Here is a 26,578-nt window from a genome sequence, read left to right on the forward strand (position 1 = left end):
GTCCAGAGGATATGTTAGCCTCAACTACATATTCCATCTTTTTCTTCATATTCAAGTAATTGTACAATCCTATCGTTCAGCTATAGAAATCTAAAACTTTGATTTAGTGAAACACAGGATTTCAGTGAATAACTTGCCAGGAAGCATTAAACATTGGTGCAATTTGAAAAATATGATTTGAAGTAAGGAAATGAGTAATCCCGTAACAAAACAGGAAACTATTAAAAAGAGTTGTCATTCATGTTGCTTATCTTGATAACCGGAACTAGAAAAATGAAACATCAGGAATTCTGCTCCCGTACAGCCTTATTAGGTATTAAAATGTGACTACCTATTCTACTGATTGTGGACTAAAAAATTTTTATAATTGTTACCGTGCGTTTTGTACTTCTTCCTCTTCAACATTTTTCTGGTACTGTAGGGAATGTTATACAAACAAGCCTGAGCTAGAGTTTTTTAAGATCCTCTACAATCAGCAAAATAGGATGCCTACTACCATCAACAGGTCTGTGACATTAAATCTACTTCAATATCTGTTTCTAAGGTTCCTCGGGTAGAAGCTGTTCTGTCATTATAGGAAGAACATGGATAATGGGATGTATTCACTGACAATCTAACATCCTTGGGAAAATATATAAAATCACAACTGCTTTCATTAAAACAGAAGCAGAATAGTGAAATTTACAGAAATGTATATATCAGTAATTCCTAATACAATCTATTTCTTCAAGAAATGACAAGAAATGATCAGTGTCTTATATGGCAGCATTTTCTTTCCTCTAAACTAAAAGATACAAAGCTTATAATTAAAGATACAGTAGTATAAATACATAGGTACATCACAGCTCAGTAAACTGGGGCTGATGGTGCGGAAGACAGGTGATTCCTTGTCCAGCGGGATATTGTGCTCTAAAAATCAGCGCTACTCGCTCTTAACAATGTATGCTCCCTCTGCAACACATCACAGCAACAGGAGACTTCTCAGAGATCCTCAGTGTGCACAGAAAACCATTTGAGACTATTGAGGTTCCTCCTGAAATTCATGAGTGTGTTTGTAGCAAGAAACTAGTTCAGGAGTCTGGGAATGCTTTTATGATGGTTTCATAGGCAGGAGGAGGGGTTTGCGTGGAGTGGCAGATGCGGAGGCTGTTGTTAGACCAGTGGAATTCAGGTCGACTTAAACTGTTGGTGGTGCTTCCCACAAGGGTTGTGGTGGTACTTGTCGGAGTCAGGGTGATCAACTGACTGTTCATTTCCACTGGGAGGGGAGGACTTTGCAGGAAAGGGTGGAAGGTGGATGCCCGGAAGCTTGACTTGCGGGGGAAGGAGTTGGCTTGCTCCAAGGACGCTTGCCGCTGGAAGGTGAGGCTGGCCAGGCTGAGGTTGCTCCGACGTTCACAGCTGCTGTTGCGATAAAATCCAGTCCTGCCTGCAGTGTGGCTGTGGGAGGGGGGTCTGGACCGGCGGCTGTAGGAGAAGGAGCTCCCCTGGGAAATGTGGGCGCTAGCTCGGCGACGGGACAAGCAGGTAAACAAAGCCCAGATGATCCCTCCAATCACCAGTCCGACCGCCATGGACACTGTGAAGGCTATTGTTATCTGCTCTGAAATACAGCAAAAATACGCAGCAAAATTATTTCATCAACCCTAAAGGTTTTTCACGGCTGCAAATTAATTGAATATGGCAGTCTCCTTAAAAGAAGAGCAAACCTCAAGATCCTTGTGATGTTACTGAAAGGTCATATAAAATATGAACCTTACAACATAAACACAACAACTGATTATTCTCACTGTACAGTGCTTTCTTTTTCTTAACTTCCATAATTCAAAAGCCTCTAGAGACTAGCTTGCTTTTGATACCAGCGTCTGTATCGATGCACGGGAAAAGTCTTTCGCCTCTGCCAGAATCAGTCACCCACCAGCCACACAGCTGTGTCATGAAACCACCAAGCATTTACTTCTGTGGGTATTATACATGGATTTATGCATGCTTGCCATTCTATTTATGGACGTTTATATTCTTTATATACATGTTTGCTGGCTGATCTATAACTGAGTTGTAGCTTTTGCCATTTTCTTAAGGGCTTAAGCACTGTATTTATTGTAGCATAAGAACATGTTCCAGTCTTTTACTGCTGAGAGATGGATATTTTAAACCCTCGTAGTAATTAGTGCAAATTGCCATAAAAGATTTTGGCAAGAGAGAGCCTTTATTTATACTAGGTCACTCACATATTTCCCATCCCCCATGCCTAATTTGAAGATATATTAATCCGTCATTAAGAAAAGAGTAAATTTCTAGCTCTTTTACACCTGCTTTCAAGCATAAAGAGATCTGAAAATAAAAAAAGAGCACAGCTAGGATCACTTTCTCCCCCACATGGTTTCACAGTGTCAGGGAATAAGGATTTTCCTCCTATATTTCTAAGAATAGGTCAGTCACCTCAGAACATTTTTCACTTCTGCAACTGAACCCCAGCTTTACTTCTACGCTAAGAAGTTTGGAGGTACGTTTTAAAACCTGATGGTTAAGGCCTGAGGTGAATGCAAAGCCCTGACAGATCCCCTACAAATTCAAAAAGGGTGTGGATCTGAAACAAGAAGGGTTGGTATGTTGACTACTGATGGAGCAAAGAGGGGTGAATGAAAAAGAGCCATGGGCCAACTTGAAACATGCTTTTTCTATATCATGTTGTGAAGCATCTTTGTTAAAAAGAAAATTGTATTACTGCAATAGACAGAAGTTTGTAACTCTATTAGCATACAGAAGTGTAGGCCAGCTAAGATCACAGCCATCAGGACCGACTCACAGTTAGAGGCACCCCAATATACACCAACAGATTAATTTAGTTAAAGTCAGGCCTTGATGACTAGCGGGACTTAAATTTGGTATAGGTATACTGCAGAAGGGGGAAAGCTACCATGTGCAGCTTTCCAATTGCCTTCCGAAAGAAAAGATGTAAATTATTATTGGTATAATTACACTTTAAGAGTTAGTTATTGCTACCTTCCTTATCTACCTTGTTACTTCTTTTTTTGCCTCTAATGAAATTTTGTTATTTATGTGATTCATACTTCCTAGGCTGATTCATTTTTAGCTCAACTGAAATGCTAGTTACATTATTATATTTTGAGAATGCCAGGGAATCCCCCGAACTCAGGGATTTACGCTGCTACCCAACATCCCCGTTGCTGTTTGGCCTCTCCGCTCCAGCAGGGAGGCAGAGAAAGGGCTTTCTGCAGGGCTCTGCAGGCTCCAGCAGAAGCAGAAGCCACGGAAGCTGCACAAGCGTACCTGCCTTGGGGGTTGCCATGCACCATGCCGAGGATTTGTCCCTGCATCCCTCTAGCCATAATTTTCACCACCTGCACAATCAAATCAGGGTTTCACACCGTTAAAAGCAGACAAGGGAATTGACAAAAGTATTGAGTGCAGCTCTTCGGTCCTTCCTGCGTGCTGTTCTCCTGTGCTGCAAATACAGCACAAGCAATTAGCCTTTTTGATAATGTCTTCATTTTCTTTGACTTTTTCAACTCTTATTTTTCTACCTCTATTTACGAATGCAAAAATAGAGGGTCAAATTAATCCCTGGGGAAACTCAGTTGGGTTTAAATGGATAATTGCAGTTCCCATATGGTATCCCATAGGCTCTCATTTCATTCAGGACCTACCTTTTATACTTCTAATTTTTGTTATAGTAATATCAGTACATCCATGGGTTGCATGTACTTTGTTCTTTCTATTCCCAGATTCTCCTTGACTTCAGTGGGAACTGTGGGGGCACACTAATAGGTTGAACTTGCTTTTTGCTGACTCCCTGCAGAGGATGAATTTCGCTGAACGTAATTCAGTTCTAAAAACTTACATTGAAGAATTGTAAATCCATGTCCATTGATTTCCTCCTTAGAACGTTCAGTGATCACAACCCTGAGGTACATTGGAGAAAATACCACAAAATAGAGATAAAGATCAAAGACAGAGCAGGGCTTGCTGCACCTGGGATTTTGAGGGGAACAGCTGGCTTTCGCACAATTGTTTTTAATTTCCATGTTCTGAGTAGTTTCAGGGCAGAACTAGCCTTTCAGGAGAGTTAGAGCAATATTACCAGGTAATATCTCCCAAGGAGTCATTATAATATGTTATGGTTTGCTTAAAGTTGTGTATGTCATTCTGTCCTCTGCTTTTTAGAAAAGAGAAAGCTGGTGACAAGGTGGGGATGCTGGCAATAACTCCTCAAGTGCTGGTTCCCAAAATATATTTTGAAGTCTGCATTTCCCAGGATGCTCGCACATTCTGCTTTATTTGGTTATGCTACCACCAAAAAGATGGGGTACCCTATCTCATTCAATTTTATCCAGTCTCAATTCTAACACCAGCTGAGGTGAAGGATATTTCAACAGTGCAGAAAGACAGACTTTTAGGTACAAAGCCGGAAATAAATAGTGATAAGGAAACAAAACATAAGCCTGCCATAAGTTTAGCAACTGAATACCTTAGCGACGTTTCCTTTCTTATCTGTGATCCTGCAAGTGTGTCCATGCTAAAAAGGTTGGAGGTTCAGAATTCACAGTAACACCCATGATTTCTGGGTACTACTCACAGATCTGACTGGCAGTTTAGCACATGGCTGTCAGCCCAACATCTGGCTGAGCAATCCAGACTGGGCAAGTCCTTCTGCAACTCTCTCTGTTCACCCCTCTCTGATTTATCTATGCAGGATTAAGCAAAGGCAGAGCTAATGTTTTATATGGAGAATTATTGCCTTTGCTATGCAAAGCTCTTTCTTAGTCATTACAGCATTCTTAGACTTTCGTAACATTCCACAAATTATATATGTGAAGCATTATATCCTACCAAGCCAATAGCCTCTAACAAGCCCTTAGCATCCTATAGAATTCACACATGCCAAATTTGGACATGCAATTAGTAAAGACAATAGATCTGCTGATAAGGTGCTTTTGCTAGTTACGCCCCTGGAACAAGTTCTTCCCAGCCAGTTTACAGATCCAGTAGCAAAGCCAGCCAAACAGGGCTTATATCAATCCATAAGTCTTCTGAGAAGGGAGCTGCTTTCTGTCCTTCGTCTCCTTGGAGTGTACCTCACCAAAAATTAACAACATGGTCCCTAACTAGACTTGGCAGACCCTGGAGCAGCCAAGCTCTTCACGAAATAGGTGACCTTTTCATGATAGAGTGTCCTGCCTTGCAGAAATACCCAGGTCAATCTCTTATTTCTTTAAGACATTCATTTCTCTTTCATGTGTACAGACCACATCAAGACAGTAAGACATCTCTTTTTTATTATTGCTTTATTAAAGGAGAAATAATTAAGGAATTGTATCTTAAAGTTATCGATGTAGTCCAGTCTGCAACTGGTTGGTGAAGAATCTCATTGCTCTGCATTCAAACACTCTTCTTGCTTTAGAGATCTTTTGTTCGTGCTATGCTAGTGCAGGATTCTTTTCTTCAGGAACTGACAGTAATGTTTCTATTTCTCTTTTCCTCCACTCACCCAAAACTAGCATGAGGCATTGAGCACCTAACCTGCAAACTTTATTCTGTGTGCAGCTCGTATGCAGAGCATATCACATACAAGCTGCTTGATTTCAGCTGTATCAGAAAAGTATCAGAACATACTATTCTCTTGTACAGTGGAAAAGAGCTATTTTCATATTTTATATCTGAATTTTAGAATTTTAAACTTAATTCCATTTCAGTTCTTTCTGTCTCACATTTTTGTGAGTTTTCTTTCCTTTATACCGTGGCACATGCCAGTAACTCAAAACTTGTTTAAGACAGTTAGCATTCCTCCCCTACATACATACATGTGCACACACACATGCACTGACTTGTCCCGAAGCCAGAAAACTTTGACAACTGGTAGAAGGTTTCATCTCATACCTGCAGAAATCCAGCTCAGCCTCTACCTCATCCTTTTTTTTTTTCCTCAAACGAAAACTCAGTGAGAAAAGCTAGTATAAAACCCACAGAAAACCGGATTGGATTTCACACCTGAACATTGCACCACCTAGCGTAGAGCACCAGCTAGTGCATTTAAGTATGAATTGCACTAACATACAAATGGCAGATCTAATAACCTGACTAGTAAGAATGGTTCAAATGATGTAGTACAGGAATCTCAGTAGCTTTTCAAGTAATGTTCATGTCAATCATCACTGAATGTTCCTAATGCACTCCAATTTGTGCAAAATCAGACACGAGCAGCCAGGTTCTCTCAAAGTTTCAAAAGACTCATAGCATCCTCCTAGAACTGCAGCAAACACCCATAGCTTGCCCAGGCAGTGAGCAGGAGCCTGGAAAGAAAGAGCTCTGAAGAGCCCCTTGTTTCCTAGCACAGGAGAGGAAAGAAGTGAGTCAAACTAGGAGAGGTTTTATCCTGATTCTGAGAACTCCAAGAAACTTTAGTTTAAAGCTGGGGCTGGTATCAGTAGCCAACTGCTGCAGCATCTGTGCTACTATTGTCATACTGAGTTTGAAAAAAACAATTTCCCTGTAGCTGACAAGGGCTGACATTACTATCTTCCTGCTCTTTGTCACTAATTGTTTTATCAAAACAGCCTCTCATTAATTATTTGTAGACAGCCCATGATTCAGTTGGGTGGGTGAATCAGTTGCTTTGTAAAATCAACCAGCTGTGATCTTAGTCACAGCAAACATTAAGAAAGGTCACAGGACTCTTGTGAAAAGAGTGAGAGTGCTAGTCTACAGCACAAGGTGATTCAGGAAATTGCTATGTGCAGAAAACAGACAGACAAGGATGCTGGGGTCTGCAGAACAGAACCCATGAAACCTGAAAGAAAGGTAACTTGTGGAGGATATAATAACCAATAAACATAATAAATAAGTAAGGTAGTTAGGCGGTCAGGAATGTCATTGTCACATTCAAACACACTGCTTGCTATAGAGAGGTTTTATTCCAACTATGCTAGTGCATGATTCTTTTCTGCAGCAACTAAGAGTAATTTTCCCACTTTTAATAAATAAACAGTTGTTGCAAATAAGACTTTTATGTCCACTGCAGATAAGCTAATATGTGCTAGTTTTAAAACGCAGCAAGGCAATTCAAATTAAAATTGACAGAATACGTTTCTAACTATAATGACAGGTAAGAACTAGAACAAACGGACGAGGTAGGTAGTGGAATCCCCATCAAAGATTTTAAAAAACAACATCAGTCAAGAGTGTCGTATAGTTAATCCAGTCTGGAAAAAAGAAGGTAGAACAGATGACAGCTGGAGGTCCATACTGACCTTATTTTGTGCAGTTTCTAAAGCTTTCTGTGACAACAAGGTAAGAAAAAAGGCTCTTAGAAGCTCCTAAAAATTTATTGAGTAAAAGACAAGGGAAAAACCAAGTCTATAGTCTGTGCCCCTGCGTTGAGAAATGCAGTGGGGACAGCTGTTCACCAGAGGGTTAACTTCATAAATGAACCATCTACCTAGGAACAAGATTGCCCCCTGGTGGAAATTTATGCTGGAGCGCTAAAGAATACATAAAATACCTTCACTATTGAAAAATGGGTGTGCCAGAAAATCGGAGAAGTTAACAGTACCTGAAAACTCAGAAAGACTCCAAATGAGGCTGATGTATACACTTCAGGACTATCACTTTGCAAAGGCTTTGAAATTAAGGTACACTGAGGCACAAGAGAAATATTCAGAAGCTTAGTGAAGTAGATTTGTGGCTTTGTGCATATGTCTGTGCTGACAGTGAAATATGAGGCTAAGTCTGTTCTTAAATTCATATTTCTTGCAACCAGAGTAAAGCCCAGAATTATCTCTGTTCATTGGAGTAAATTTGCTTTATATTTACTAGTACCGTCATTCCTTCTGATAAAAAGCTAGAAAAGTGCAACATGCTGTCTCACTGTCCTATAAACCAACTCGAAGATGGTAATGTTCCCTTGATATTACTGGCAGTTGATTTTTACTGGAATGATAAATAAAAATTAATTGTAATAATCAGAAGGGAACATCTAAGATAGAGATGTCAGAGTGGTTAATTCCATGCCTTTGGCATGACTACATAAAACAAAGCAAGGATTCCTTTGTTAAGAGATAGAAGCTTTGTTACTGCATGGTTTCATTATGATTCCTAATGCATTATAAAGAGAGTAATATAATTTTGATCTTTTTCGCATGCGCAGCAAACAATCCTCTCTCCAAGCATTCTTATCAGCCTTACAAAACCAGAGCACAGGCCTGTGCTGTATGTCCTCTGCACAAATTTAAATCAAATAGTATATGAGAATTTGCCACAGTGCAATACAGCATAATCTTATAACTATTAGTTAACTGATAAGATTATTCTACAGAGCCTGAGAATAAAATCAGTTCCAGCATGAAAAGGGCATGAGTGACTAGAGTAGAATCTCAAAAATTAAGGGAGATTTCTACAGCAGGAAAAAGCAAAGTTAGTATGCTATGTTCGTAAGCACAGAAGACATCCAGGACTGAAGCAAAACACTAGGCTTTTAGGTTAGTGGGAAGGTTGTAGGGTAAGCAGTACTTTAATGCACTCCCAGTGCTACCACAGCAGCTCTGCTATCTGTGTGGTCTGAGAGGAGCCTGACTCAGCCACAGCTTTCAGGTGGAGTTTGTCCTTACGCTGAGCACCCACAAAAGTCCAAAAAGCTTTTACACTGAAAACACCGGTTTTGTTACAATATAGATTAGAGTATTTTACAAGAGAGAAAACTCAGTGACTAGGTAAGACAAAATAGAAATAAAATCAGGGTTATAAATACATTTGCCTCTGCCCAGCACATCCCTCGAACAGTGGTTTTCAATGCAGTGCTTTTCAGGAGTGCTGCAACCTCTGCCCATTTGGTTATAAGTGTCTCTTTGCTCCTTCAGAGGCAGGACCTTGTGTCTGCTCCTTGCTTTTGGCTGCACAATCTCTCTCCCTCTACCCCCACACCCTGCTCAACTTTATCCCAGGAGAGAAGCACCCTCCTTGTCACAACTCCATCCCTTTTACTCTCCTTAAAAACAAACAAAAAATATATATATATAAAAATGTAGAGCAAATAAATGAAACAGATACTGTCCACCATAGTGTGATGCCCCATGCTGAAAGAAATTAGGTGGGGCCCAAAACGGTAGAGTTTCTCAAAAACAGTCTCTTTTCACTCAGAAACATACTGCCTTTGAGATAGTGCCACAGAATATTCTGGTGACAGATCCAGTTTGTGTATTGCCAGTTCAAAATAGTCTCCAATGAAAACAGTATTTACTATCCTATTTATGGTCTCTTTATTTTTTTCAGATGGCTAACACTAGAACCCTTTTCAGGTGAAAATGAAGGAAGTTGTATAAAATTGAAGAATGGGAGGAAAAGGAGCCATTTAACAAAGGAACTTTGTTAAATACTGTCTTCAGTATCCAATAAACCAATATTCAAGTAGCAGAAAAGAGAGTCTCTATTTAAAGCAGAATTTTCCACCTCTTTCACTGCAGTAATATCTTAGCTACATCCAGTAATGCAAAAAATCCCCTGCTTCATTTGTGCTTCCTCAGGGAACAAGGGTTACAGTGAGTATGTCATTTGAGAATATAGAAGTATATTCACATGTAGTAGTACTCTTCAGTTACTTCCTTGCAGTTCAGAAATCTGAGCTTTCTCCCAATATTTCCTGTGTAAATCTATCAGTTTCAGAGATTTCCCTTATATCAAATAGGAACAGAAATATCTGTTTTGGTGTGGGCTAGGAGACCTAATTAATTGGGACCTGCAACAACCTGTGAAACCACGAGATGAAAACATTGGTATGATTTCAAAGTGGGAGTATTATTAATCTGGAGTTTCAGTCAAGTCTTCACATGCGCAGGCAGACGATCCAGGCTGGGGACTCAGCATGCAGTGACATTGGAGCTTATCCCACGCAAGCCAGCAGCATCCAGAGCGGCTGTGTTTGCACGGGGCTGTGCTTGGTGGGTGGGCTGGTCCCAGGTCCTTGCTTGCCCAGGGATTTCTGTGCTTCTCAGTCAACCGAACCATCAATAATCTTTTTCTTCATTTATACTCTGGCTGTATAACTTAACATACATTGCATAAAGACCGTGTATCTACTTGGTTGTCTCATCCTTCCATTACTTTAGATAACAAAGATGGCATTAATGCAAAATAATTTTTAAATCAAAGAGTTTAGAAGTAAGAGATTTCAGTTAAATGGGCAAATATCCCATAAGTGCGTTAAGATGCTAGACTGTGATTTCAAATGTCTGAGACAAAGCATTTATTTTCTTCTGCAAACTGTATTACAAAGGCCATAACTTCTGGCGGAGAAGCAAGGCAGAAACCTCTGTTGAGGAATAGAAACTGCCCTGGCTCTTTGCCTCAGCAAGCATGTACCAGAGCCCTAAGAAGTTTTTGCATCTTATTGAACAGACTGTTATTGCACCTCCTAACTATTTTGCTGAAAAATTCTTAGATATTATTTCATAATAAAACTGTATGTGTGCTTTTGATTTAGGTTTGATTAATATTATTTAATGGATGAATCTTAAGTTACAACAGTCCTGTTTTTCAATATAAGAAAAACAAAAATATTCTTAAATAAGTCTCTTTTCCACCTCCTCAAGCAAAAGGGAATTTGTTTAAGGTTTTGGAACCAACTCTACTGCAGCCTAAGAATTTACTTTTGCATTTTCTTTACTTCTGAAGATTTAGTAGAAGAATAAACTGTGTTTGGTGCAAACCTAACCATTATACAGTAGTTTTCAAAATTGGAATCACAAGTACCTTTTATTAAGGACTTATAGGAAGTGAAGCTTCTGCTGTGGAAAGCAGGGGAAAATGAGGTAGTCAGTGCTAATTGTCCTTGATGGACTCTTTTTTTTCCCCCTAGCTTAAAGGATAGGGTTATGAAATGAAGCTAATCTTACAAAGACAATTGGTTAGCCATGAGTCTTGGTTTTATTTTGTGTTCTTCTTTGACGTTTGTGAACATCCCATGCCATGCCCATCCGTTAGACCAGTTTTCTGTACAATGGAGACAGCAACACTTACGGTCATTCATTTGACTTGCAAAGATGACTTGCAAAGATTTTTGACCCCATGTTAAAGGAGCTACAATAGCAAAATGGCAAAAAAAAAAAAAAAAGGAAAAATACAGAGTATTTTCCTCTGACAGATTTTGCAACCAGAAGAGCTGAAAGACTCATCAGACCCACAATGTGCTGGGACAATCTCATGTGAATCAGAATCCTGCTAGCAGTGGAACATGCATCTACCCAGAGTTTGTTATAAGGGGAGAGCAAAGCACCAAGTTCCTTTTCTTACGTCACTGCTGGTGCCCACACATTCACATGCCAACATACTCACTGATGTGCTGTTTAGAAGAAATACACTTCATTTCCTAAAGAGCTTCCTGGATGCAGTGGCTAAATAAGGCACGACTCGTTCAGCAGCTAGCTCATGTGGCAACAAGCGACACCATGTACTCAATCAATAGAGTAGGTATAGCTGCCAAAATGCTATACACTGTGCTTTTTATTAATATTTAAATAATACTCTGAAGAAACTTTGCCTCTCTCTTCCACTACCTTAGATCTGTATCCTTTCTGCTAAGGATGGTTTAGCATTTGATAAATCAATGGCTGTATGAGCAAAAAAGAGCAGAGAAGAGGCAGTAATTAGGAGGCAACAAAACACAGCCTGAGGATGACAGACCCACATGAAAAGAATATTTTATACATAAGGAAAAAATCGTGCTCTGAATAGACAGTACGTAAGAATAAGATTGGTCTTTTTTCCTCATGATGTAGTTTGTCGCTTTCATCCAGCTACAGTAATACTTTCTTTGGGCTTGCTAGAAGAAGGGCAGGGAAAAAAGTTAGGGCCCTCATTAATATATACTTTTATCTCTCCGACAGGCCTGCACATTAGATCTTGGAATCGATTTATATATTAGCTTCCTGAATGCAAGGACTGATTATTGATATAATCCTTTTTGACTGAATAATGGAAGTGATAGGTTTTACGTTTGCCAAATCTTTTACTTAGCTGGTAGTAACATAAAAATAATCATATTCAAGTTGGAACAGGTGTGATCAGTCTGACTCTCAAGAAGAGAGTAAATGATTTACTTGCTAAAGTTTTATATACAGTTTATATAAAACCATAATAGTTTAGTAGCTGATACAGAGTAGTACCTCCAAAAATTAGCCAGAAAATAAAACACTGCATAAGGCTAAGACACAGTTCCCTCTCCAGGAGAAATCTGTCTGCTTTTGGGCAGCATATGTTTAGTTTTAATATATTTGACTTTGACTCCTGTCCCTGATGAAGTAGAGAGGAAGTTAGAGTTTTCTGCAGCAGTTTGGTGAGTATCAACATAGGCAACTTTAGCAAGTACAGCGAAATATGTCTTGCCCAGCTGCTTCCACTGCTCTTTAGCAATATTGGAACGAAGTGTACAAACACAGCAACTCCAGCAAACTGCCACATGCAGGAGACATCTAATTGAAAAGCTGCACACAACTCATTCCTTCTTAAACACAGCTGAGGGAGAACAGGGACATGGTATAGTCTGAAATAGGAGGGAGGGAGGAGGCAGCACCTTCCTTTTTTAACTATATCGTAAGTCATCGATTGTTCCTCTTTTGGTATAATATTTCCACTGGCCGTCAGGGGCGGAGGGGTCATGCTGCATGTTACAGAGCAATGACATTCATTGCTGTTGCACTGCCACTGAAGTAATGATGTTCACGCACACATGCTGCCATGACTGGCGCTTCATCATCACATGCTATCTTTCATCTTCTTTCAGTTAAGCCTATGCCCTTGTTTCCATTTCTGTCAGTATTAGCACTGTCTCGGAGATTATCCTGCTTTAGTCACTATCCCAAGCTGCTCTGCTGCTGCTGCTTTATGATATTTCCTAAGTGCAGCTCATGCGGTGGTCAGAGTGGCTGGAGACAGGAAGATCCTCTGATGACCTTGACCTGGTAGATAGTATGAGATCCTTCTACCCTTTGCAGAGCTTAACAGGATAGAAAAAAAGTTACTCTTTTAAGTGAAATCTTGAGTTAAGTACACTGGAAGTATGATATCACTGTTACATTTGTAGTATCGTGTAACCTTTCAGTGAGGAGGTGGAGGACAGGCTTGAAGGTGCACTGTATTTAAGATTCATGATAAGGAGGGAAACATTTAATAAGGTACTTAACATGGCCTCAGAGACCTCGCTATCTTTCACAGCATTGTTTGCATGTGTCATCTTTTATATCTACATTGTACTTCTGCTCTTCAGATAAAGGTACTTGAACAAAATCAATGTATTTACAAGGAAGCGTTTGCAAAAACAGAATCTGCCTGTCTATCTGATTCCATGTCCCATCTTACTCATGATCTTTATCTTCACAATATTCTTATGAAGCAGCACAGGGTAGTTTTCTCCATTTTTTCAAACAGGGGACCTGAAGCATGGAGAAACTAGCTGCATTGTCTTCCAGAACCCCTAGCAAAACTCTGCCCAAAAGTATGCTTATTTCCACAAATGTCTTCTGGGGCAGGTATTTTGCTCTAGGTTCAAGCTGATCACAGGAAAATAAAACAGTTCTAGTTTCTCACTGAACTTGGGAAGAATCAACATAGTTTAGTTTATTTTGGGACCCTTACCTCAGAAGTCTGAATACATTTTAAAATTGATAAAAATCTTGTCCGGTGTTGACAGGTTTCTCAGAGGAGGAGAGGGAAGAGGCAATATGTCACCATTACTTTTACCCAGTACAGCTACACAGCCACTGAACCAGGTATGCTTGTGTTATTCCATAGAACTGGGGAAACCTGCAGCCCCAAACATGTGGTCTGTCCATACCAGCCTGCCAAAAAGGATACAAGCACAATCTATTTCTTTCTGCACTATATCTTATGGTATACATGATACTATTGTCACAACTGGGAAATTTCTAGTGCAGACAACAATTTCTTACATATTTGAGAGAGTAATGTTCCAAATAGCCCAGCTGATCAATACTTGTCTGGGCTGAGAAAAAAGAAAAAAGCCTCCAAGCTTATAACTTTCCATCAGGTTTCCTAGCCACTTCATGCAATGAATTCTGAAAGCTTTCTGACTAAATTAACCGATATGTATCCTTCCTTCCTATTTATTATCACGTGTGTTGGACAACTTTTATATTGGGTTACTGAACTTCACAGGCCACTGACAGATATCAGAACCTATCATTGCGGGCATCTGAATTACACATTCTTCAAAACAAGCACTCTTTCTACCCTCAGTAGATATTCTTGCCTATGAAATGAATGGCAATCTGCTATTTGTTATTAGAAGTCTTAAGGGTATGTCTATGGAAAGGTAGCTTTGGAGGAGAACAATTTTTGCTTTTCTAAGGCTCTGGCTTGAATAAGGAGGTAAGTAGAAAATTTTCCATCTAGTCAATAGATGGAAAGTTAGGCCAATAATAAGGGACCAGCAGGGCTCTGGAAAAGCTATAATAACAAATCTGAAAGTCTGAGCCATTTATCTGGTTCGGAAGGACAGGTGGGAGAGTTGGACAGAAGGTTTGTTCACATATGACTGACTCTCATATTAACTCATTATAATGGGGACAGAAGTCTGCTTAGGATTTAAGCCCTTGACACTAGCTCATCATGAGCTGAAGCCCTGACATGCAAGCCCTGAGTGATGGCTCAGTATTCCTGATGAGCCAGAAGCCAGGCTCTGAAACTCAAGTTTTAAGCAAAGAAAAGACTTAATAAGGCAGCATATGACAAGGCTCTCTGGGAAGCTGGAGCAGGAAAGTTGTCTGTGTGGGCATAGCCAGTGTCTGCCAGGTGGGGCAGACATTGCAGAGGCAGTGAAGGCTGCATTTCATATATGGCAGCCTATGACAGGAGGGAGGTATTAGTACAAATTCCTGATCAACAAACTCAGATATTTTCTTTCAGATATGTTTAACTTCACTAAGCCAATATGGATCATCCCTTCCTATGAACACACATAGGGAATGTTCTGCTCCATTCTCTCTTACTCACTCTCTATTAATGAATTTGGCTTGTTTTTAATTTGTTTCTTTTGGGGTAATTTTGTCTATTCTTATATATTGTCTTAACTAAATGCAAAAAGGCAATGCGGTTAAAGAAATTCAAAACTGACAAAGTCAGTTATCACTGGAATATAATTTTCGTTCCTGTGTCCCTCCCCTGTTGTACCATGAAAGGAGAACAGCTCACTTTTAGTCATCAGAAATACAGTATGGTTATTCTCGGTCGTGGTAATATTCACATTTGCTTACTAAAAGTTTCTATCATCATATTTAGTCTCCGTCTCCTGAAGGGGACAATGTCCTACTACTTTGGATAAGCACTGGAAGGGATTTTTCCTGACAAAACTAGAGCATGACTGCATCATTTGGCTGCAAGAAAGCATTTTTGTCTCTTCCTCTTTCTGTTCTCCTACTGGGGCTGCTTCCCACAATAGGAACCTGTAACGTCTGCAATTGTCTGACTCCAGCAGAGTGCTGGGAAGAATCTCACTTCTTCATATCCTTTCACTTATGCAGGTGTCAGTGATCTAGTTTAAAGACTATAGAAAGAGATTATATGTCCTGTGATGACATTTATTCCTTGTGTCATGAGCTCCGTATGTTGTGTGACAAGCTCCGAAGTATTTGCACTGTAAAGAACACCAGGGTTTTCCAAAACATAGAGAAGTGACAAAAAAGAAGACAACTACAAGAAAAGTTTCCACTTGATGCTGTTATCAGCCTCCTTCCAATCACCTTTGTCTGTTTTGGCCGATGTCCACTAATTAAAATACCATTGCATTCTAGGGTGGAATTGTGAAAAGAAAAGGGAACGGAAGGGGAGGGGAGAAGAAAAATAGCAGTTCAGGAAATACAGCCTTAAGGGTGATACTACATCTGAGTTCCAAGGTCCTGATTTTGTAGTGTCTTCTACTTGGTTCCACTTCAGCAGTGCAAAAATACCCTAATCCTGAGGGTTGTCTACAAGGAAAAGAATGTCCAGTTGATGTAAAGCATCTGTAAGAGCTCTTATGTCATGCCTTCACTCCTTCCTATCTGCCCGAAAATCAATTGCATCCTCATCTTACTGAAGTTTTCTGCTGTATTAGCAACCCCTAGTTTACCACAACAAAGGCTCTTCTGGGGTTCTCTAGTTTATACCAGAGGTTGCTTCCAAACAACAAACTAAGGAAGAGAATGGTCTGGTTGAAGCTAACACATCTGCTGTAAAGTGTTCCACAGGTGGCCTCAAGGTCTAGCTTTTGTATGTTCACATGTCTAGCAGGGCAGTTAAGACAGCTCCGGGAGTCTTTATTTAGTGCTGCCAAGGATAGACTGGAGGGGCATAAAGCCTATAGTAGGACAATGTGTGGAGAGAAAAGGGAGTGAGGGCACCACCCAGAGGGTGCACTGGGAATGCACTGGCACACAAGTCAGAGTGGAAGGAAGCCAATAGGTTTAACCAGGTCATCGCCCAATTAGCCGAATGCTTCTTTTTGCATTTGCAGAGAACTGGACTAGATTTGCTGCTGTTGCTTCTACTCTGGCACCACTACAACCCAGGAAGAGATCCCAGAATAGTGATCAAGTCCCATAGCTGCCTAGATTGGGCTTTCCTGTGCTAGAGAGCTCTATCACAGCTCGTGGAAGTGCTGCCCTTCACAAGTAGCATTTCAGTTCATAAAGCAAGAGAATGATGTGAAGTGCTTAACCACCATGATTGCTAGACCAGTAACATGACTCCACAACACAGTATCTGGCATTAGAATACGTTCATACCTAACGCTCATCTTTTCCAGCAGAAAACTGACTTCTTTCAAGCAAACAAATACCTTTTAATGATGGAAAGGACCAGGGTTAAGTAAGGGAGAGGCAAAGCAAAACTTGGCATCTTACTTATAAACCATGAGGAATCTGTGGCTTATAAAAGTCAAGTGATAGTGCTCAAGGTGCTAGTGCCAGACAGTTATCCATCTTAAAATGCTGGAAGCCAGCTGTTATATGGCATTGCTTCCACACAGTTGGGCAAATAACACCCTGGATTCTGATTCAAGAAAAAAAAAAAAAGCTCCTTAATGTTTTTAGGTTATTCAGTTGTTCTGTTACATTTTTAAACAGATACTTGCGTAAAACTGGACTGAAGGATGGTCCAGGGATCCAAGTTTGTGTTGATTAATATCTGCTTACACTTGTTCTCTGCTGCTGTCATATTGATCAAATGTACTATTTAAGTTCAATTTCCTGATTTGAAAGTATATTACCATCTACACTGGAGGAATAGTATTGTCTCAAAGCCATTTATTGTATTTCATTGTGCGTGACTGAAAATGCTTTTAGGAATTACAAGAAATGCACTCCTAGTTAAAATGGAAACATCTTTGCTTCACTGCTAACTTACAAATCAAAATGAGCTCAATAAAGACTATATTAAAACAGTAAAAAATGAGATTAGTAGTTGATGGATGGGTACCAAACCCTGAATTTCTCACTAAGCTCTTAACGAGACAAAAATTCCCCTTGAAACCACCAATAAAAAAGCTAATCTTGATTCTCTGTCTACAGGCCAATGTGACACCAAGAGTGCTGAGGTCTAGCAGAGACAGACACGTGATGTTACTCTTCCTGTCTCTGCCAAAGGACCATCTTATGGATTTCCTTTGCAAAGTAGGGGTTACCAGAGATTATACGGCTTTAGAAAAGCCAGCACCTAGAAGAGATGAGTTCCTGTGTCCTCATATTAGTTCAGCCAGCTTGTCAGAAACAGGCATGTGCATCTAAAAAGAATCTCCTAATACATCTTTCATAGGGAACCACTATTATTTGCAAAACAAGAACCAGATTTCCAGGGATCACAACAACCCCTGGGGTAAGCTCTGGGATGTGCTCTTTGCTGCACATTATATGTTACACCAGAGGATATTTGCTGATGGAGCCAGGAGCTCTATCATGAGACTCTCAGATTTAAACTAGAAGAGGAGGTTAACATTCCTTTTTTATTTTTTACCCCAGAATTGGTGTTAGACTAGTGAAACTACTGTTTTGCTTCTACTGTTTTACTTTTGCTGCATAATGTAACATTTTAGAAAAATTGCAGAACACTAACAGTGAAACCTGAATTCCAAAGAATTAGGAGAAGGTACAGCATCAGCTCATGGTCCTGCAGGATCTGCAACTAGGAATGAGAGCTATTAATTTTCCAGGCCTAATCTTTGACTCTGCACTAAGCCTACAAAAAAAGTATGCTAATTTATTTGCTTTGTTAAGGTCTTGGCATGAACAGAGAGAGAATTTAAACCATCTAGATAATTCACATAGCGTAACATAAATCGAGTTGTGTGTATATGTTGTTTTTATCTACACAGCTTTATTCATGTGAACTTCTAATATCATACTCTCGCCTGAAGTAGTTGTGAAAAGAATTGTGCATGCTCACATATACATAATAAAATAATTTAGTTTGTTCATTGTTTTAAAATTCTTAGAGTTACTTTTAAGATCCTGTTGTGTTAAGTTACCATTGGAAACTGGTCAGCTTTAGAAAACAGGATGCCTGCGTATTTTCCAGAGGAGGGAACGAGCTGCTAGACAATAGGTAGTTTATAACATTATAAGAGATTAAAGATCATTATGAATAGTTATTCTAACAATTTTTACAGCATTTTTTTTTCTCACAAAGTCAGTGTCTGATCGGCAAACCTTTACACACAGGCTGGAATGTGTAGATTGGTTGTGTCCTTGGAGCCACTGAGAAGTCACACACGCATAGAAACTAAACTAGAAGAGGATCTGGACCTTCATAACGTGTTCAAACTCACAGTGCTACATAGCGTAGCACAGTGCTACAGACTGTCAACCCTATCCCGAAAAATCATTTTCAAATATTGCATTCTCATTAAATAAAGAACTATATTTTATTTACATCTATTATCATGTAGCTTTATTTCTGCTTCAGTTCATGTATTTCCAGGGATGTCAAAAAATACATTTCTACCATTACAAATGATATATCATCACAGTGAGTTTATGTAGATCAAAAAAAAAAAATAGCAGTGTCTTCTGATGCTGACCATATAATGGACTGTGTGATGTTTCCTCCCTAGTCTACCATATATGATACATCTAGAGGAAGGAAGAAGAAATGTTATTAGCTCTTCTAAAATCTACCAATCAGAAGAATAAGAACCAAAGAGGCATCTCCACTTCCCAGGACCAAGTAAGCTCCTCACAAAAACCCAAGCTGTGAAGTTGATCTGCTGTTAGAGTGTAGGCAACTGGGAGGTGGTCACAGCTGTGTACAGTATCTTTCCCTGGCAAGCCAGGTAGGAAGTGCTGGTAGAAGGTAATACTGGCCATTTCAGCAATACGACAGCTCACACATATTCTGCCCTGTGCTATGAAATATGGCTATTGATTTCAAAAGGCAAGGTCTTGACACACCTAGAGAAAGAATGATTTATCTCAGAAAAAAATCAGATCTACATTAACAAGAGGTAGTGCCTTTTATACAAGGATTCTTAAAGTACCTGGTTATGAAAGCACTGTTTCATTTTTGCTCTGAAAGAGCCAGTTTAGAATTATATGTAGTTCCACTCTACAAAAATGATAGTTATTTCTGCTTCAGAGTCCAAAACACAGCCTCTAGACAACACGAGCGCATACTCTGAAACACTAATAACAATACTTTTTCCTCAGTTAATCTCTAAGTATTACTCAAAGATGTCCAGTGTCATTATCCCACTTTCTAGCCCAAGACACAGAAGTGAAGTGAGTTGCTCATGGTTTCCCAGTAGGAAAATATACGTGTCAATGCAGGAAACAAGTGGCTGGCTTTCGACAGACTCTTGCGGCTTATACTAAGGAAATGAAGGAACTTCTTTAAGTCTTCTTGTATAGTTATTTCTTACTCTTTTCCCAGGGCAGTTCTATGCAACAAAAAGTCCCATTTTGCTCGGACATATATAATTTTTCAGCCTTAGATAGTACACAGATTCTTGAAGGGGTCATTCCTCAATGACAATAATAAAATAGCCAAAAACAGAGCATATAATACACACATAATACTAAATATATCAAGTGATAGAGCCTTTTGGAGGCCATAGCTGTTGCAAAGAACCTTTTAGGATCAAGTCATTGAATCTAACTACTTCAAATGAATTTCAGTATTACATATACTTCCACCTCCTACTCTATACATTTCGGTTAATCAAACACTCCCAGGATCACGTCAAGGAAAATGGCCTTAATGCGTAATGATTAATATGCACACTGAGATAAATGTAAGCAAAGGCTGATTGCGAGACATCACAACAAATTACTAACCATTTTATATCCTGAAAGAACACAAGTTTATTCCAAAGATTGAAACACCCAGCACCTTTATTTTTTGCCATCTCTTTTTCATCAGAAGATGAAACAAACCATGTCCGCCATGTAAGTACATCTATTAAATGATTGAGATAATGTAACGTGATCTGAAATGTACTGAAGTCAACAGACACCTCTTTACTGACTTCAGTAATTGACTTTGTCAAACAATCAATTCTGTCCTCAGGGTTCCTGCTATTTTGATTAGCTAAAAGTCATGATAAAACTTTGTCAGAGAAACGTTTGGAAAACAACCTTTTCAGCTTCAAGAAATATTGAAACAATCTATTCATTACTTGTTGTTTCCAATACAAGCCTTGAAAGTTTTCAGATGTAATTTTTAAGGCAATTAACAGCGAATCTCAGCATTCACATTAACAACATGCTAGAAAAAGAAACAAAATCCTTACCCCAAAACTTTGGTGGCCATGTGATCGGAGAGTAAGTACTGTTTTTATCCATAACATCCAAATGATAAATATAAAATGATGTGTCCACAGTGGAGCAATGGGTTTCTGAACGTTTGAGATTTAGCAGTAGAGGCAACGCTTTTGTGCCGCCACAGGACTATTTTGTTTGCCTGAAAGGAAATGGATGTATCACATTTCCTGCTCGTGGACTCAAATTAGCAAGTGTTTGCCTTATCTTGGAACACCACATGGTTCCTGAGAGAGAGGAATAGTTTCCTTCTCGTCATTTCCTTAGCCAGAGCGAATTGACTTAGAACAATACCAAATCTCCTCCTTCTCTGAAACTTTTTGAATCCCAAGTGTTCAGAGACAGAGAGATGAAAACTCGTTTCTCTTTTCTTTAACAAATCGCTATGGCTAAGACCTTCCTTAAACATTCAGAAGTACATGCTTTCAGGGGGAATTCTTAATAAGGAAGCAATGTGTAATCAGGCTTTTCACAAACACCATTTCATTAGTGTATTAATTTAGGGTATGAGCGTTGTTATGCATTCCCTGTTGTTCCTCAGAAAGTATGGGGAGCTAGCGAGGCCTGACCATATAACTGTTGGTGTTAATATTTTTAATAGGTGTACTTCAAATTTCTTCTGCCAATTCCACACCCCATTCTAAATTATGAGTACCCTGGAACATACACAGGCTTTGAGCTAATTGTTTGAACAGGTTTAATACAACGGAGTGTTAATTCCCAGTTGCAATTTGTAAGTACTGCTGCTAAATATAATAAATAGTAATAATAACACTCCTACAAAATAAAATAGCCAAGATCTTTAATGATACGCACCCAGAATTAATAGAGAATGCACAAGAATCAATAACACACGTGCTTTTTGTTAACGCAAAAAATTCTGCAAGACCTGATTTTAAATATCTTTGTTCTAAATATATTACTGATAATAGATATTCATAAACAGCAACATTTTGCTGTGAATGTAAAGCCTCTTTTCTCTGAAGAGTTCTATAAGGCTTTGTTTTGCCTGTTATTAAGAAATAGAATCAACTACATCTACTTTTCACCATGAATATTAGGAATTCCACAAGTTAGAAATATTCTGATTTTAAGATTTGGATCTGGCATAATCTTCATGTTGAGTCTAAATTTTTGCAGTAAATAGATTTAAAACTTGCTGAAGAAAGGTACACTGATAATGGAAGACTGATGGCTTTCAAAGCTGATGCTTAAAATTGACATATCCAAATACTGATTTGCACACCTAAATAAAAAAGACTGATTTTCAGATGTCTGTGAACAAGATACAACCTGATAAAAAATGTCAGGATTATTTAATTTAGCGGGAACACAAATAAAAGAGCACACGATGAGAAAATGTGTATTGAAGAATTCCATGATGAATGTCAGTTTCATGCTGTAAGAGCACATTGACATGCAACAAAATGGAATTATTACAAACTATAAAATGAGAAAATTAAGTATTTTTAGTTTAATGAATGCATCTATTGAGATGATCACTGATAAACAGAATTAAATACTGACCTTATTCAAGTTGAAAAATGGCCTAGACATGTACACTCATATGGATAATTATATCAGCTATAGTATCAAAATGTGTATGAAATATCATCCTTCACGTTTTGCGGGAAAGTCAACAGCAGTGAGAAGAAGAATGACACTTCCTCTTCAGAGAGGTTATTCCAAGATGAGAGTACTGTCTTTTCCAGCATAATATCTGATACAGGAAACTGTTACCAGCAGAATATCAGAGAAGCTGCACCACTGAAAGAGTTATCTGGACTATATCTCAACTTGCTGCAGCAAGTAAATATATAAACCAAGCTGACAAATACACTTCTGATTCGACTGAGTTCAGTTCCAATGAAATGAACAGAGTCTTTCACCCCTTGAAAAGAAGACCTGAATGCCATCCTTAAACTTTATGGAATTATCAGTTAAATGAGGAGAGGTGCTTTGAATTTACAACTGTGCAAGCCTTCAGTCCTGAAGAAAGACAAGAACTCTCAGGGAAAGAGATGTGGTAAGTATCATCATACATTAGAAAAGTCATGGACAACCAAACTGTACACACACAAGGCAATTCTAGCAGGTGAAGAATCACCCTAAGGGCATGCTTTGGCTTGCAGACCTTGTACGAGGAAATGAAAAGCAAAGACAGTCCCAAGAGGTTTCTGAATCCTTCAGGGATCTTCCGTCTGTAGCAGGGCTCTGTGCAAACCCTGCAGAAATGTAACCCCACGAGCAGTGCAGAAGCAGCTGCTACTTCCTCAACTGTGCACAGCTGTGGGGGAAGGACTTAGTCAGCACTATTGCCAGTCTGCTGTGGGGGCAGCAAGTGCTTTCTGTGAAGCATTTATGCTTTCCTAGTGGATATATTATGGATCTTTTATTTTTCTTTTCACTCCATGTAAAGCCCTGATTGGCTAGATACGTTTTGTGTAACAAAACACTTGTAGTGGAGAGCTACTGTTTACTGGGTGTGTAGAGACTGATTTAGCTGAAACTACTTTTTGGTCCAAGACTCACAGGGATGATGTTCAAGTATTATCAGTAAACCCTACAAATTGAATGCAGATCTTTTTTATTGCCAATCGGTGCCTAACGGAAGGGTCTTACCAGTGTGACTAGAAGCAAAAAATTAACAGCGTATCCGAATTTAAAAATTAACAGTGTATCAGAATTTTAGATTAACTTGCTGAAAACTACTTTTCGTTTTTCAGTTGCTTACTCCTACTGGCACTTCTTGAGAAATCATAGGTATATATGCTGAATTCTACTGAGTGAATACACAAAATCCTTTAGTTCAAAAGTAAACACAGTTCACTGAAAAGAGAAAATGAAAAAGAGTAGAATGAGCATGCAGTGAAACTTTGTTCAACACTTTCCATCTGGAGATTATGATTTAGGCTGGGATTTCCTTTAATTGTTTCATATTTCAGCAGCCTCATATTTGTCTTTGGTTAGTTTTACAGCTCTCCGGATGCATGAAGAAAAGCTCAGGAATTTTTTTTTTCTTTGAGCAGTGATGAAAAATGTTCCTGCCTCCCATCAAACTATCCATTTTTAAAGCTACTAATAATGTGAAAAAGGACAGAGAAACTATCATCAGAGAATACTGTCTTTAACGATTCACTTGAATCTGCAGCAAGCCCAAACTGCAGACTTCTGCTATTTACCTGCTGCAGATCCCAATCTCCACTAGAAGAACTAAATAGCCCACTTCCAGCCTATCCAGTTCTATCAGAATACATTTTCGAATATGATATACCTGCTATGACTGCAAAGAAATATGGCTGTAGTGAGTCATCACAAAAGGAAAGTCTTTGGTTTCCAGGAGCATATTAGATTCTCCTGACTTCTTTTCCAGATTTTTCAGGAGAATCCTGGACAGAAAATGCATTAAAATTTCAGATACTCAATATTTTTGGAAGATATAAAATCCTAAGAACAGAACACAAAAAGAAGGTCCCTCATTGCTAAATTTGTACCATTACATGACTGGGTAGATAATGTCTCAGTGTAGACACTGAAAATACTTTGTATTTACAGGGACATATATACAATTTTTAGGTCCAGTATTCAACTCAAAACTGTGAAACTGTAAAATTTTCTTAACGTGGAAGGCTTATAGAGTCTAATGAATGGTGACTAAAAGACATAGGAGGAGGCAGAGAGGAGATCCCTCCCCTCCCGCCAGCAAGAGGTTTTCATATTACTCTTCCTTTTCATGACATCTGTGATATTGAAGACTGTGTTTGTGTATGAATATATGTGAGGGAAAGTGAGGGGGAGGGAATTAGAAAAGGGTACACAGGTATACACATTTTATGTGAATGCATTTCAACACCAGTTGAACTTAAGGCCACAGAGACTATTGGAAAAATCTAATCATCTGAGCCAAGTCTGTGTTACTCAAGTACTTTCTTAATTTTTAGAGGGGCAGTGGGTACTGCTGGAAGCAACAGTGATAATTTGTATGGATAAAAGCCATTTTTATCATCTCTGCACTGTGCTCTTGCATCCTCTTAATAGTTAGAGAGTACGGCGCAGAGGGTCAGCTTTATGAAGTCTGTGAGGGTCCAGCTAAACCCCATGGTAATAGTAAACCCTGGGGACACAAGAAGGTGAAAGACGGAGAGGGTAAAGATGGTCTGACAGAAAGTCAGGAACATGCTCTATCACCATTTCATACTTGAATATCTTTTTGTAGTGGACCATGTACAGCTAGCAATCCATACACAGCAGTTTGAACTCCGATTTGAAATCCCCAAAATCAAACCTTTATTTCATCAAGAGGCTAATGTATAAGTAACCCTCCCAGAACAGAAGAGAGCAAGGTATTGTTGTTGTCTGAGGCTTCTTCACTCACAAGCAATTAATTAGTTAAAACGAAGGCATAAACCTACCTAGTTTTTATGTTGCAGTTTGCTAAATTACTCAGTGGGATTGTATGACCAGATTGCCATAGTGGCAGAGAACCGGCGTCAGTGACCCAAGAAGTCTTTCGTGGTTCTTTGTTCAACAAATGCATCACGTGAACCATCATCATTCAGCAGATGAAGGCACAACCCGCCAATATGCTTTTCAGAGTGGGGAAAACTTTTGGCCAACTCCCAGTTTTTCCGATCTTATATAAGCTTACCATCTATGAAAGAGATCTACCATTATCTCTCCAGAGCACAGCTTCTCCTTGTTCTCAACTATGCTGCTAGAGATAAAAGGAAAGGGCAATAGACCTCAGAACCTATCCAGCCAGTTCTGCGTCGGGGCAAAGGTAAACCCTGAACCTCCTGAGAGTGAAGTATGACATTTGGTCGCGTAATTACCTTAGTTCTGATTACCAGCCTTCTTCTCAGGCAAATCCATTTTTTTTCTAATTCCCGCTAAGAAAGGGACTAAGTAGGGAGACAGAAAGAAGATATTACCCAAATACAGCTCAGTATAACCCAAAGGCAAAATCATATTATTTTAACATTTTCATAATAAGTGACAGAACTCCATAGTGGAGTTGTAAATTTTGTATCCAGCTATGAGCATGGGGTAAAAAATCTTCCTGTGCTGTTGTATTCTCTCATACCTGCTGTTTAAAAGATGGAATGAAACTACATCCATCTTTCCCAATCCCTAAGGAGGACTGAAATTTTAAATTGCATTGACAAATAATATTCACAAATATATCTATATTTGTTCATGCTGAGAGACACTTGTCTTTCACAAATATCAGTTTGCTGGTGTGAGCAGCAGGAGTCTGATTTACCTTTAAAGTGCATGAACTATTTAGGAGCAGAATTGTATTTGTCCCAAGTTGCTGTATAGACCTTAATGGACTTGACTGATGATGTGGCATTGCTCAAAAGTGGCAAAAATATTTGTAAGTGCTACTGTTAGCATTTGGATGGGTACAGTAGTGGATTTGTGTGGATGTTCAGTACTTCTGCACACTGATGCTTCCATTGGGTGGACAGAGACTGTTACCTGTAATTCTTACTTCACTGAGACATAAAATATATCTTAGCACTGAAATGGATTGCATCTCGCCACACAGTTAGGAATATCTAGCTAGATATATGGCATACTGGATTCAAAGTACCCTTCTGGGACCCAGTTTTATATTTATTTTGGCAGAAACAGATCCCTACCGCCATTTCCTTATGTGTGTTAGATAAGAGCATAATCAAAACACACCGTTGTTAATGAAAATACCCCCTTATACATTAAGATATCAAATTCTGTGCAGCATAGGCAGATAAACAATTAGA

General features: G+C 39.1%; 1 protein-coding gene across 1 annotated transcript; it reads right to left on the reverse strand.

Moving 5' to 3' along the window:
• Window positions 1–988: 988 nt before the first annotated feature.
• On the reverse strand, window positions 989–21,018 carry MYCT1 (MYC target 1). Its single transcript, XM_009668700.2, is given in 3 exon segments — window positions 989–1,232; window positions 1,235–1,603; window positions 20,786–21,018. Coding segments are annotated over 3 exon segments (486 nt in total). The 5' UTR covers window positions 20,838–21,018; the 3' UTR covers window positions 989–1,167.
• Between the last annotated feature and the right edge of the window lie 5,560 nt (window positions 21,019–26,578).

The sequence above is a fragment of the Struthio camelus genome, chromosome 3 (genome assembly GCF_040807025.1).
Source record: "Struthio camelus isolate bStrCam1 chromosome 3, bStrCam1.hap1, whole genome shotgun sequence".
NCBI classification, from domain to species: Eukaryota; Metazoa; Chordata; class Aves; order Struthioniformes; family Struthionidae; genus Struthio; species Struthio camelus.